A 14,062-nucleotide genomic window follows, 5' to 3' on the forward strand; every position below is an offset into this window, starting at 1 on the left:
TTGGAGGGGTGAGGTGGGCAGCACAGGGGGAAGGGATACTGGGCTGGGTGAGAAGGCCAGCAGCTGGCTCCAGGGGAGGGAGAGAGGAACCCACACCGGAGCATGAGTTGCCGGTACATCCAATGGGGATGTATGTGAGTCCGTGTTCACACGTGTCTGTTGCTAAACCGAAGCGCCAGAGACAAGGCAAGTCGCAGTCAGAAACAGAGTGGGGAAGAAACATGTTCCCGGGTTCAAGTCTACTCCCTACCATCCCTGCCCAAGGCACCTCTGACTCAGGGAGTTTTGCTGCTGGGGACCAGTGTGGGCAGAAGTGGTATGACTCCCCAGAAGAGTCAGGGACCCAGGCATCAAGCTGCCCGCCCCATGGCTTCCTGTGTACCCATAACCCAGGCTCTTCTTCCCTAAAAAACCCTGGGTGCCCAGCCCCCTAGGCTCAGCCCCATTCTCCAACCACAAAAGCAGCCAGCCAGGAGCATCTCTGGAGCTAGTCGGCAGGGGTCACAGCCTCTGCCCTGCCCACCCCCCGCCCCCGGACTTTAGGTCCCCTCCCGCTGTCTTCCATCTGCCTGGAGGTCAAGGGCTCCTCCTGCCCCACTCTGTCTAAGGGGACCCCTGCCCCTCCCCCTGTCCGAGCCAGCCGCCCGGGGCCTGAGAGGTGCGGGCGCTCTGGGAGGGGGGCTGCCGACGGAGGCCAGGTGCTGGGCTGTCTGGAATTTACTCCTGTCCTTCGGAGCCTGCACTGGGGCAGCCTGAGGTGGGGAGGCTTGAGGGGGGGGGTGGAAGGGCTGGTCCCTGCCCCTTAGTGGGGGTTGGTTGTCATGGCAACATCCCCTTCTCCACACAATGGGAAGCCCCCCTCAGCCTCCCGCGTGGATGGAGCCGACAGCCCCATCGCTGGCTATCAGCCTCAGGGACTTGGCAACCGTCACTATGGCAACCCAGAGCCCAGCAACAGGGCCCAGTGAGAAAGGGAGGGGTCCAAGACTGGGGCAGGGCTGTGTGTGTGAGGGGGCAAGGGAGCCGAGGGAGAACCAATCCGCCCTCCCCAACAGACATCCAGAGGCGCAGGTGGAGGGACGATGAGAGGGAGAAGTGGGGATAAATAGTCTCGGTGACAAACACCTCGCCGAAGCAGCCAAGACATCGTAACACGCTGAGGGACAGGAAGACACCTGGGGACAGATGCACAGCTGGGGACAGGAGCTGCACATTCTGCACAACATCCCGGGACACACCCCCTCGGAACGCTGGCGTCTCCGGACTCCCCCCTCCACGCGCAGGGGCAACACGGGACTTGCAGCCTGCCACACGCGCAGCTCTCGAGCTATTTGAAACGACTGGTCACTTCCACATAGAACCACACATGCCATTCTGTTCTCTTCCCAGGTCCAAACACGCCAACGTGCCCCCCAGGTAACGGCTACCTCGAAACGAAGAGAGGGGGCAGGAACACATTCGTTTTTTGTTCTTGTTGTTGTTCGCTTGTTCGCTCGACATCCCATTAAGTGTCTACTTTGTTCCAGGAACTCTTTCGGGCCCTGGGAATATAGAGTAGATGCAGCAAAGTCCCTGCTTTCACCAAGCCCACGTCTGGGTGGGGGACAACCCGATAACGTTTCTGGCAGTGACAGGTGATATAAACAAACCAGAGTAACGGGATGAAGAGGCTGGAGAGTAACAGGGAGGTGCTTTAGGTTAGGAGGTCAGGAAGGTCCCACTGAAGAGGTGACATTTGACTCCGACCTTGAGTGAGTGATGTGGAGGAAGGCTCTGGGAAGGGCACACCCCACAGAGAGAACAGCAAGTGCAAAGTGCAGAGGTGAGATCTCAGCATGTTTGGGAAGAGCGAGGAGGAGCTCGCAACCAGCAGACGTCCCAGGTGTGTCTTGTCCCTCAGCAGCCTCAGCCTGGAGGGGGGCAAGTCACGTAGGGTCTAGAATCCACATTTAGGAAGTTGGTCTAACTCGGTATTCCTGTTCTCCCATTCAGATGTTGTGCATGAGTTGTGTTTTCCTCAACTACCTTTTGAGCTCTGGAAGGGCAAGGAAGATGCTCTGACCTTTGTGGGGGCCATGGCACGGCTGCTGGTACAGGGTCTAGAGTGGGCAGGCCGAGAGGAAGTAGGGGAACCCTGAGAACCGGGGGCCATAGAGGCTAAAGCTGCACATACCCTCCCAACCCCCACCCCCAGGCCCAAACAGCAGAGGCTGTCCTGGGGGCTGAGCTGCACACGGAGGCTCACACTTTGCAGGATGTGAATTAGGTGGACGTGTGTGTGTGTGTGTGGGGGGGGGTATGTTGGGGGGTTTTAAGGAAAGGGGCATAGAGCAAAGGGCTGCTGTGGGAATTTCTGATAGGGAATGGTCGACATCCCAAGTGGGATTTCAGTTAGAACGAAAAATGGAGCTTCCTAAGGGGCTATGTGAGGAATCGCAAACAGGGGGCCCCCCTTCCCCCAGGGAAAGTTTCAAGATCTGTAGGCAGGCTGGGGGAAATGCTGCAGGATGGCTTGGAGGCAGGGGGCTGGCTGGGATAGGCTCAGAATTTGGGGGGCAGCATGGAAAGGAGTGAACGCAGGGCAGGAGGAGATGTCTGAGATGTAGCAGGGAAGGTGGAGTCCTGAAGGGAGTTCTCAGGGGACCAGGTCCGAGGGACCCCCCCCCAACCCGATTCCCACCAGGAACTGAAGCATTTGGGGTCCTGGTTCTCCCTCTTCCCCCCTGTGCCCTCAGAAACTCAGGCACCAGCTCCCTCCAGCTCCGGTGCTTGGAGCTGCTGCTGCTGCTGCTGCTGCTGGTGACACTGAGCAGCCTCAGCGGGCGGCAGCTGGTGAGTGGGGAGCAATCTGTGTGCTCAGCAAACAGCAGTCTCAGTGCCCGGTGGCTGCCTCCTCCCTCATCAATCAGCCCCAGCCAAATGTCCTCGGATTCCCACCACCCCAAGGGGACTGGGGCTGGGCCAGGGTCCCCAGGGGAGTGAGATGGGGATGGGTGGGGGGAGGTGGGGGGGGGGGCTTGGCTTCCCATCTCTTGGCCTCTGTTCTTTCTCTTCTCTCCTGGAAGCTCTCAGCTCTTCATGTCATGGAACGGCTCTCTCTCCTGGCCCCGACCATTGTGAGGGCATCAGCTACAAATCACCTGTGGGGGTCTGCTGGGGGAGAAGGGGGGAAGAGGGATGAGTCAGGGCTCAAGAGGAATCTACTCTGGTTCTCACGGGACCGGCCCAGGGCACAGTCAGCAGGAGGCTGCTGGTACAGAGGCCCTGTTCCCACCCCGCTGCGCCCCCCCGCCCCAGCTGGCCTCTCCGTCCCTGACGGATGCTCTGGACAACAGGCTGAGACCCCGACTTCGTGAATGTCCTCTCTCCCACCTTCTCCAGGGCCCCAGCCCTCACTCCCTTTGCTTCCCGCCAAGGTCCAGAGGTCCAGCCCCCGGCTCACCCCAGATCCGCTGCTCCCCAGCGGGGACTGAGGCCTCCAGACCTTCGCCTCTGGCTCATTCTCCCCCTCCTCAGCCCTTGCTCCCCTCAGGGACCCAGGCGTCCTGCCCACTCCCTTCACCATAACAACCATTCTTTGGGGGTTGCTTAAGACTTTAATATCATTTCATTAAGTCAGCTAGTTAGAGAAGGTTGGGGACACAAAGAGACTGGGGCGGGCAAATGACGGCCAAGGTAGGGGGGAAGCAAGGGAAGAGTCCCCCTCTCTCCGTGGAGATTGCTCTGAGACATCCAATATTGACAGTGAGAGAACAGAACTTATTAAATCTGGGACAGGGGTGTGTGTGGCGAGCTGTGGGAATGGCCGGATGCCTGGGTTCTGAGGTTAATGAAGGTCTGGGAGGAGGGAAAGGCTTGAGGGTGGGGGATGCAGTAAGGGTAAGGGTCTCACGGGTACACCTGTTCTGTCCCTTTCCTTTGGGGGGGGTATTGCGTCTTGGTACCCTGGCTGGCCCCTGGAGCCCCCGGGGACAAGACCCCCACCTCAGCTCTGGTTGGCTCCCCCTCAGCCCTTCCCCCTACCTCCACCTCTGTTGATGAGCTTCAGCGGCGTTTAATCGGATTGAGCAGTAATTAGCAAAGCGAGATGTTTGATTACCTTTTTAGCATAATGTAGGGGGCTGGGATCCCTCCGCACAGCCAAGAGTGGGGGGGGGGCAGTCCGAAGAGAAACGGGGTCTACACAACGTTCCTTTCCTGTGGGAGCCATGAGCCCTGTTTCTAAGGCTCCCCGCCCCATGCCTCCCCTCGAATCTTCACTCTTTCGGGACTTCTCCCTGGGGGATCTGACCAATCATGTCACCTCCCTGCCACCCACCGCCTATTTGGTTAGAGGATCACCCACCTGGCCCCTACTTGCTGCGCAGCTGGGTTGGGGCGTGGCAGGGCCCCTCACAACTCCAACCCTTGTCTTCAGCAGGAGGACTTTGGCCTGGGCAGGGGGCCCCAAATCAAGGCCCAGACGTCTACCTTAAGGATAAGGGGGCGGAGGGGGGGGGCGGGTCAATTCTGGAAATCAGGACAGGTGGGTTCCGTGGATGAACCCAAGGGCCCTTCACGAGTCCCCGAGACAGCAGAGCTTTGTAGTGCCAGACTGCATAACGAGACCCGTCAGGTGTGAACACCGACCAGAAAAACGGGGAACTGAGGTGCCAACTTCTCCCCCTCCTCATCCAGCAAAGAAAATGTCATCAATGTAGCTCCTCATGGAAATGTAATCAGTGGGCTCGCTGCTGGCTTTGTCTTAATTAGGCACTACTGATGGAAGCAGGGAGGGTGCCTTCCCATCCCCCTGACTCGGCTTCCTCGCTCCAGCTCTCTCCCGCCACCGGCGGAGCCCAGGGTTCCAGGCGCCCCGTCCGCGGCCCCGGGCCCGCAGCGCCCCCTAGCCCCAGCTGAGGTCTGCCCCCCAGCTCTCACGCCCCCTCTCCTCCCGCTTCCCCAGGACTCAGCCTTTGTTCTCACGGAGAGCCGAGCCCCTCCCTGGCCCGGTCACCTTCCCCAGGGAGTCCCCGCCTCCCGTTCCCCCCAAAACGGGCGACGCTTCCCAGAGCCAGTCTCCAGGTTCCCCAAATTCCAGTTCCGTTCTTCCCTGCTCTCCCCCGCCCCGCGCGGCCCGGCGCTCCTAGACCCCGGTCCGAGCGCAGGCGAGGGAAACGAGCGGGAGGGCAGGGGTGCTCCAGCCCCGGTTTTTCCCGCGGACCCAGCTGCAGCCACGGCTGCCTCGAAATCCCGGAGCGCCTTCCAGAGCGCCGACCAGCCCCGCAGGCGGGACGCCGGGCGCCACCTGCCGGACGCGTGCGGGAGCGAGCCCGCGGACCCGGGCGCGGGGTCGAACGCGGGGCTCCCCCGGCCCTTTCGGTGTCCCGCGGGGGCGGGGGAGGGGCAGCTTGTGCCCTCAGCCCCAGCCCTTCCAGCCCGTACTCGGACCACACCCGGCCCCCTCCGGCCTGCCGGACTCGGTGGCCGGCCCGGGCCGGCCGGTCCTTCTGGCCGCGGATGCCCGCGGGGCGCACGCGGGCCGAGTCGGGCGGCCGGGCGGCGGAGCGGGGCTGCCCTGCGCCTGCGCCGTGGAGACCGGGCTCGCGGGCTCGCGGGCTCGCGCCCCGGCCGCTCGCCCCTCCCCGCGCGGGGTTGCCTTGGCGACGCGTGCAGGCGCGGGCGGGAGCGGGGCTCGCGGGGCGACTTTCCCAGCCGGAGTGGCCGGTCGGCCTGCCCAGGGTGGACAGGGTCGGCGTCGTGAGGTGTGTGTCGGGGGCAGAGAGGAGGAAAGGAGACGCGGGAAGCCTCGGGGAGAAGGGGCCGGGGTGGGGGGGCGGGCAGAGGGCGGGGAGGGGAGAAGAAGGGGCGGTAGGGATCGAGACGCCGCGGCGTGGGGTGGGGGCCGTTGTGACCGTTGTAGGCAAGTTTGCCTCCTGGGAGCCCGCTTGAGGACGGGGCCGGTCCCCTGGGCGGTGGGCCGGGTCCCCAGGCTGGCAGAGTAGCCCCCCCCCCCGGGGCCCGCCGTGGCGGACCTGGGGGGCGAGCCCCGTGGGGAGGGTGCCCCCAATCTGGCCCGCGAACGCTCCTGGGGCCCTGACCCGGAGGCAGGGAAGCGCAGCCTGACGCTTCTCTGGAGACCCGCCGCGCTGCTGCAGTTGGTTTTATCGATGCGTTGGCCTAATAGAACGTTTTTCCTTGGAGCCAAGTACATACATCCTTCAAGTCTGAAACTCATAACCTGTGATCAATGCCCGGGGCAGCCTGTGGGGACGAGGGAGGAAAGCCACAGGTGGCTGTCAGGCTGGAGCTGGATGCAGCCCCACATTGCCCCTGGGATTCCCGAAGCCGGCCAGAGATGCTCCTCCTTTCCTGAGCGAGGCCTTCCTCCTTCCCCCAATGCCTTCTCCCCCAGACACAATGCGAAATTCCACCTTGGGTGACTTTTCTACTTTTCTTCTTGCTTCTCCCAGTCTGTTCTCAGGGCATGAGGAGTGGAATGATCTTCATCTTCATTATGGGTTAGCCCAGAGTTACTCCGTCAACTATACTAAGAGACCTTTTCAGTACACACAAGACAGGGTTCCTACCCCCCCCCCACCCCCCCAGCAATGAAAAGCTAGAGAGACATGTCACAAATATGGTTTTTCTTTGCTTAAGGAGGTTGAACATTTTAGTGTGGGTAGGAGGAGAATTTTCCATGCCCCCCCCTCCCCTCTTGGAGGGGTTATTAGTAAGCTGGGAGGAAAGGAGCTACATAGGAGCATTATCTTGGGGTGTTTCATTGACTTGACCCAGAGACAAGGGTGGGGAACTTAGGGACAGTCTTCCCTTCCCTAGGCCTTCTCTCACTCACCCATGGCCCTGAGGGGTAAGGTGGTTGAGGGTGTGTGCAGCCACCCCTCAGCTTGGTAGGTTTTTTTCCCTCGTGATCTTCCATTCTGACACTTCTGGGCAGAGAGAGGGGTTCCTAAGTCCTCCTTAGCGGGTGTCTGTTAGAGGCTACCCTCTTCAACTTCCGTTCGTTCCTAAAGCCTTAAGGGACGGACTTTGATTTTTTGACCCAGTACACTGAAGAAAGTGGGATTCCTCAGGGAAGGGAGTGAGGTCTGCAAGGCCCCTTGTGGTTCATGGCGCAGGATGTGGGTATCCCCAGCTGAGATTATGATACGGAGTGGGGTCTCAGTTTGTGCATTCAGAGGGGACTGAGTGTCCTGGGGGGCGGGGTGAGGGTGGCTCTGGTGGTGGACCCCCAGCTGCTCGCATGTCTACAGGTCCTGCCCGCACCATGTCCAGCAAAGCGGAGAAGAGGAGGAAAGTGAGTGCCCGGGGAAGTGCCAGCCGCGGAGGCGCCCGCAGGAGAGATGGTCAGGCGGCGCTGGCCTCGCAGGCGGCGCTGGCCTCGCAGGCTGCAGAGAACCCCCTGTCCTCTGATGAGCCTGAGCTGGAGCCTGAGCCCCTCAAAGAGGAGCCTGGTGGGTACCTGCTGGGGAGGAGCTTGGAGGCAGAATGTTTGTATTTAAAGAGGGTCCGAGGGCTGTTGCTTCTGGGTTATAAGCCGGGGGTTCGGTGGAATCTCAGGCCTGCTGCTGGGGTCCTTCTGTGTTTTCCTCCTGGCCAGCCTTATACCTGTTCTTTCTGTTTTCCTGTACCCCCCCCCCCCGCACCCCCCACCAACGCACCAAGAGCTCACTAGCCAGTCCATTATCTTCGCCTCTTTCTTCTGACTTCGAGTGTTCCGGGTTGCTCCTACCACACCGAAGAGGGTTTGATCTCTTCTTTTTTCCCATTTTCACCCTGGATGGCAAAACAAATAATGTTTTTCTCCCATTAAGCCCATCACCATGGAGACTCAGCCTGCTTTGCCACCCTTTGAATCCTAAGCCTGACGGATGCTTTCTCCCATCTGTTTCAAGTTCTTGTAGTTCTGCCTTCATTTTGGCAGGGGCCTCGGTCGACTCAGGAGGTTCAGGTCCAGGGCCACGAGAAAAGCAGCCTGATGTCTACATCGGGGGTGGGGATGGGAGGAGAAAAGAGTTTAAAGAGTCTGCCTCCCATGGCTTTGATGGAGGGACTCCGGCCCTGTGGGTTGGAAGGTTTTGGGTGGCTGTCGCTGGGCTGTCCCTTAGAGCACTGGACGGTGCAGATATGACTATGAACTAAGCATAGCCTTCCTCTGTTCCGTGGGGCTTCTTTACCCTGCTGGCAGCCTGTCAAGATGGAGAGAAATGGAATCTCCTTTTGACATGAAAAGCGGGGAGATTAAACATGGGTGTGGGAGAAGGGTCCAGGGTACACGGGGTCCCTAGGATCCAGACGTTAGAAATATGCAACATGTTTCCTTCTGAGTTCTCTCGGAAGCATTTCAAGTGGGACTGGCTCCCAGAGGCTGGGTACCGGGAATAGAGGGAGGGAGCAGGAGGCGGCGAGGTTCAGTGTGGAGAACCCTCCAGTGTGGGAAGGGAAGGAGATTCTAGGGGGAAGCATTGACCAGCAAACACAAAGAATCTAGGCCTCCCTGAGCTCTAAGCCTTTTTATTGTTTGACGTAGAGACACATAACCCCAACAGAGGCTCAGAGAGGCCCTGGGCCTCCAGAGCAGCCCCGAAATGCACAGTAATCCCTGTCACCTTTGGAGTTGGGGAGGGATTGAGGCCTGTCCCCCTGGACACGGGGGGGCCTGCTATGGTCTGAATGTTTGTGCCCCCCCCTCAAACTCAGATGTTGAAATCCTAATGCTCAATGTGATGGGATTAGTAGGTGGGGCCTTTGAGAGGTGCTTAAATCATGAGAGGGCTTAAAACATGTCACAGATCTGTACTTCTGAAACAGATAATGCAACATATGTTAAGAAAAAAGAAAAAGAAGAAGATAGCAGGAGGGGAAGAACGAAGGGGAGTAAGTCGGAGGGGGAGACGAACCATGAGAGACGATGGACTCTGAGAAACAAACTGAGGGTTCTAGAGGGGAGGGGGTAGGGGGATGGGTCAGCCTGGTGATGGGTATTCAAGAGGGCACGTTCTGCGTGGAGCACCGGGTGTTGTGCACAAACAAGGAATCATGGAACCCTACATCAAAAAAAAAAAAAAACAACAAACAAAAAAACCCAAACATGTCATGGATGGGAATAAGTGCTTTAGGAAAGTGTTTCCAGAGATCCCTTGCCCGGTTCTTCCATGTGAGGACACCATGAGAAGTCCGTGACCTAGAAGTGACCAGGCTGGCATCCTGATCTAGGACTTCCAGGCTTCAGAAGCGTGAGAAATAAGTTTCTGGTGTTTAAAAGCCACCCAGTCTGTGGTATTTTGTTATAGCAGATGCTGGGTTGAAGGAGGGCCTAAGACGCTTCTTGGTAAAGATGCATGGTCAAATGGCAGACACCCTTTGGAGGTCTGTATTAACAAGCGTTGCTTCCTTAAGCGTTCCTCAATTCCCATTAAGAAAAGAAAGAAGGGCAGGTTTATAATTCCATATTTGTAATTTGAAAACGCTTTAACAAAAAGGATTTTACTTATTAGAGTGAGCGAGCTCGAACACAAGCAGGGGGCAGGGCGGAGGCAGAGGGAGAAGCGGACGCCCCGCTGAACAGGGAGCCTAACTCTGGTGCTCAGTCCCAGGAAGACCCTGAGATCACGACCTGAGCCGAAATCAAGAGTCGGATACTTAACCGACTAAGCCACCCAGGCGCCCCTGGGTGACCCTGTTTCTTTACTTGCATCAGAGCCTAGTTTTTTTTAGCAGCCACGCCCCCACAGATCCTGATAACCACCAATCCACTTTCTGTCTCTGGATTTGCCGATTCTAGACATTTCATGTAAATGGATTCATATGGTGTGCGGTCTTTCTTGACTGGTTCCTCGGTGGTGTGGCAAGGCGGCTGACCTCCGTTCCTTTTTATTTATTTATTTATTTTTAAAGATTTTAGCTATTTATTTGACAGAGAGAGAGATAGCGAGAGCATGAACACAAGCAGGGGGAGCGGGAGAGGGAGAAGCAGGCTTCCCGCTGAGCAGGGAGCCCGATGCGGGGGCTCGATCCCAGGACCCCGGGACCATGACCTGAGCCGAAGGCAGACGCTCAGCGACTGAGCCACCCAGGCCCAGGGGCGCCTTCCGTTCCTTTTTATAGCTGAATCGTATTCCCCTGCAGTTTGTGGATCATGTTGTTTGTTGATGGACACTTGAGTTGTTTCCGCCTTTTGGCTGCTGTGAATCGTGCTTCTGTGAGCATGGGCGCTCCGAGTGTCTATTGCAGTCCCCGCCTCCAGTTCTCTCGGGGATACGCCCGGAAGCGGAATATGGTGGAGTCATGTGGCGACTCTGGGTCATAGGGCGACTCTGTGTTTAAGTTTTGAAGGATCACCTTCATCTTGGAATTTTTATTCTTCCCAGAGCCGCCATTGGAGGAACCCGAAGTAGAGAAGGAAGAATTACCGGAGCCCGAGGTGGATGTGGTAAGTTAGGGTCTTCCCCGAGACAAACATTCTTCCCCAATAACCAGTGAATCCGAGGGTCAGTTGTAAAATGGCGTGCGAGGAATTCTCTTCAACCTACTGGGAGCCTGCTCACCACAAATCCGGCCTGCTGAGTAAAGGACAAAGCTGTCCCCGTCCCCCCAGGAGAGGGTTTTAAGTGAGGGACAGGTCTCGTCGCTTTCGCTTCCTTGTGTCCCCACCTTGAGTCAAACTGGGAGAAGCTTAGTGTGTGACGCCCAGCTGTTTTCCAGATGAACTGCATGTTTTGGCCACACGCTAGCAGCAAGCGCTTTCCAGGCCTGCCTGTTAGCAGCGTAGCAATAAATGCTCTATCTTTGCTATTTTTATTTGTGTTTCTTTGATTTCAAGTGAAATTGGACATTTTTTCATATTTTCACTTTCTGATTTCTATGACGTGACATGCCTGTTCATGTCCTTTTGTGCATTCATTTCCTGGCGTCGTCATGTTTTCCTCATGGGCTCCTCTACATCTTTATATGAGAGAGCTCTCAGAGCACTGAGTTTTCTTGATTTGGAAACTTTAAGTGAAAGAGACTCCTTCTTATCTTCCAGGAGAACTGGGAGGACAGAGTGACTATCCATGTTCATCTTCATGTCTTCTAGTTTCCTTAAATATTTATTTATTTATTAAAGATTTTATTTATTTACTTGACAGAGAGAGACACAGCGAGAGAGGGAACACGAGCAGGGGGAGTGGCAGAGGGAGAAGCAGGCTTCCCGCCGAGCAGGGAGCCCGATGCGGGGCTCGATCCCAGGACCCCGGGATCATGACCCGAGCCGAAGGCGGACATTTAACGACTGAGCCACCCAGGCGCCCCTAGTTCCCTTAAATATTTAAAGCTTATTTGTTTTCTTTAGTAATCTCTACACCCAACGTGGGGCTTGAACTCACGACCCTGAGATCGAGAGTCACACGTTCTCAGACTGAGCCAGCCAGGTGCCCCAAGTTTCCTGAATTATTTAGTGGAGTTCTAGAGATGAATTTTTTTTGAGTCACCAGTTATAATTTATTTTTCATCCAATTTTAGTATATGTGCTGCCGAAGCACGCACAGTTTATTTTTCATCTAATTGATGTGTTCTTTGGTGTTTCCCAGTCTTGCCTTTTCCCCTCCCTTCTTCCTCTCTGCTATGCCGGTTGGCTTTCACTGGGTATCTCCTATTACTTCAGGACCCCGGTGAGGCTGCAGCCTTACCCTTTTTCTGGCTTGCGTCTTTGCTCCTGGTTGCTGGCTTTAGGCTAATATCCTACAGGCTCCCTTGACTTAGTTTTACTTTGAGGTTGAGGATTGCTTGACGATGCGTTTTTACAACGACAGGCATAAAGGAGGTATCTTGGGAAGATACTATCCCCCACTTTTCCTCTAGTGATCTATTCTCGTTTTACTTGTAGAAGCAAGGGAACCTCATTGTCTTGTTTCTTCAGAAGCTTGAAACCTATCACTCAGTTCATCCTCGGAGGATGAGGAACTCATCCTCAGTTCATCCTTTACCATTCTGGACCCTTCTGACTTCCCGTCTCCCATCCCGACGGGCACTTGTGAATGGGAGAAACGACATCCTAACAGCCATACCTGCTTCGGCTCTCTGCTCTCCTTCTGTAGAAGCCCCTCTTCCTGTCCCGAGCTGTGCTGACAGGACTAGCAGATGCTGCTTGGACGGTGGAGCATGATGCCATTCTGGAACACTTTGCCCAGGACCCTTCGGAGCTCATCCTCACCATCTTCATCGACCCCTACATGGGGCTGAAGCTAGATCTGGGCATGCCTGTTCAGGTGGGTACTCTGCTCTCCCGACTCCAAGGCGGTCTGCCAGGGAGCCGAGGGTTCGGCGTATCTCAGTCATCTTGGAGTCTTATCTTCTGGACCCAAGGTCTGTTGAGCCTCATGGTGTGTCAGGAACCCGGCCCAGCAGTGTGATACAGAGAGGAACGAGGTGGGCTTTCGCTTTTGGTGATCTCATGGTCTAGTGGGGAAGACAGACATATACAGAATATTTACAGTATGTTATGATGCCGTGGCCAGAGCTTTATAGGCGCTTGATGGGTGCAACTGCTATAGCCACAGAAGGCTGGCAGGGCTCGGCGACGGAGGTGCTGTTTCAGGTGGAGATGAAAGGGAAATAGGATTTCATCGGGTCTGGGTAAGAGCCGTTCCGGTAAAGAACACTTTATATGCAAAGAAGAGCTTTGGGAAGTGATCCTGAAAAGGTGGGTGGGGGACAGCTTGTGGAGGGCCTTGTGTGTTAGGCTGGACAGTTCGGCCTCGGGCCCCGGGGGGAGCTAGCGAAGGCCTTCACGAATGAGGTCGGTACCTGTTTCAACAATGTGGAAGATGCATTAGCAAAGACTAAACCACGGGTAGGGAGACCGTGAAAGGACAGGTTGTAGAGTTAAATGTTAGTGGTAGCCTCTGGGCGGTGGGTGCGTAGGTCATTATTGTAAAATTCTTGTAACTTTTCTACATGTTTGATATCTTTGAAATAAAATATTGGAGCAGAGAAAGGCTTTTGCTTTGCTTTTATTGTCAGCACACGTACAAAAGTGAAATGATAATGAACACGAACACGGCCCTCTGCGGTGACACAATTGGTGAAATGTTCCAGATTAAACAAGAGTGAAAACAGACGGCGGCTTTTTCCTGCACATACCCAATCGTCAGCTATAAGACGACATGGAAAAAAAAAAAAAAGACCTCATTCATAAAAGGAACAAAAATTTGCAAAATGTGTAGGATTTATATGAAAGAAAGCAACTGTGCTGCAGGCCATGTCAGAAGATCTGACTGCACAGTGAGCCATATCCTGTTTCTAAGTGGGAATCTTAATTATGAAGATCATTCCATCCAAACAAATGCACCATTTTAACACGACTGCAATCAAAGTGCCACAGTCCCTAGGTCGCTTGTGTAAAGATTTTAAGATGTATCTGGAAAAATGCATGAAAATAGCAAAGAACACGATGAAGAAGGAAAGCACTGAAGGAGAGCTGTGAATATGAAAATCTCGTATTTAACTGTAGTGATTAAAACAGAGCTGGGGCGCCCTGTAGACTCAGTCAGTGAAGCGTGTGACTCTCCATCTCAGGGTCATGTGTTGGGCAGGGAGCCTGTGTAAAAATAAAGTAAAATAAAATAAAACAGAGTTGTACTGGGCCAGGAATATACATCACATATACAACATTAAAGACACAAAATACAGGCACATATATGTAAGCATTTTCTATAAAAATTCCATTTAAAAATCTGTGGGGAAGAATGGATTATTCAATGAATAGGATTGGGAAATATGGAAAACGTTAAAAATCTACTTAGCTGGGGGGAGGGGGAAACACGGAGATGTTGGTCAGAGGGCGCGAAGTTTCTGACACCAAAAGCAAAGGCAACCAAGCAAAACTAAGCAAGTGGGACCACATCAAATCAAAAAGCTTCTGCACAGCAAGGCTTCTTCCATCAACAAAATGGAAAGGCAACGTAAGGCATGGGAGAAAATATGTACAAATCATAGATCTGATAAGAGGTTAATATCCAAAATATATAAAGAACTCCTACAACTCAATAGCAAAAAGAACGATCTGATCAAAAAAATGAAC

At 55.1% G+C, this 14,062-nt stretch overlaps 1 protein-coding gene across 5 annotated transcripts in view; it reads left to right on the plus strand.

Moving 5' to 3' along the window:
• Nucleotides 1–5,658: 5,658 nt before the first annotated feature.
• The window catches only part of DNAH2 (dynein axonemal heavy chain 2), an 80,839-nt gene continuing 72,435 nt past the window's right edge, over nucleotides 5,659–14,062 (plus strand). For 3 of the 5 annotated variants that reach the window (XM_073881650.1, XM_073881651.1, XM_073881654.1), the window contains exons 1-4: nucleotides 5,660–5,744; nucleotides 7,254–7,454; nucleotides 10,371–10,432; nucleotides 12,078–12,248. In XM_073881650.1, the coding sequence (XP_073737751.1) occupies nucleotides 7,268–7,454; nucleotides 10,371–10,432; nucleotides 12,078–12,248 (420 nt within the window). In that variant the 5' untranslated portion in view covers nucleotides 5,660–5,744; nucleotides 7,254–7,267. Of the gene's footprint in view, nucleotides 5,745–7,253; nucleotides 7,455–10,370; nucleotides 10,433–12,077; nucleotides 12,249–14,062 lie in introns of all 5 variants that reach the window. The other 2 variants (XM_073881652.1, XM_073881653.1) reach the window with 1 other exon arrangement.

The sequence above is a fragment of the Callorhinus ursinus genome, unplaced genomic scaffold (assembly GCF_003265705.2).
Source record: "Callorhinus ursinus isolate GAN/ISIS: 27379988/994484 unplaced genomic scaffold, GSC_fseal_2.0 scaffold43, whole genome shotgun sequence".
Classification (NCBI taxonomy): Eukaryota; Metazoa; Chordata; class Mammalia; order Carnivora; family Otariidae; genus Callorhinus; species Callorhinus ursinus.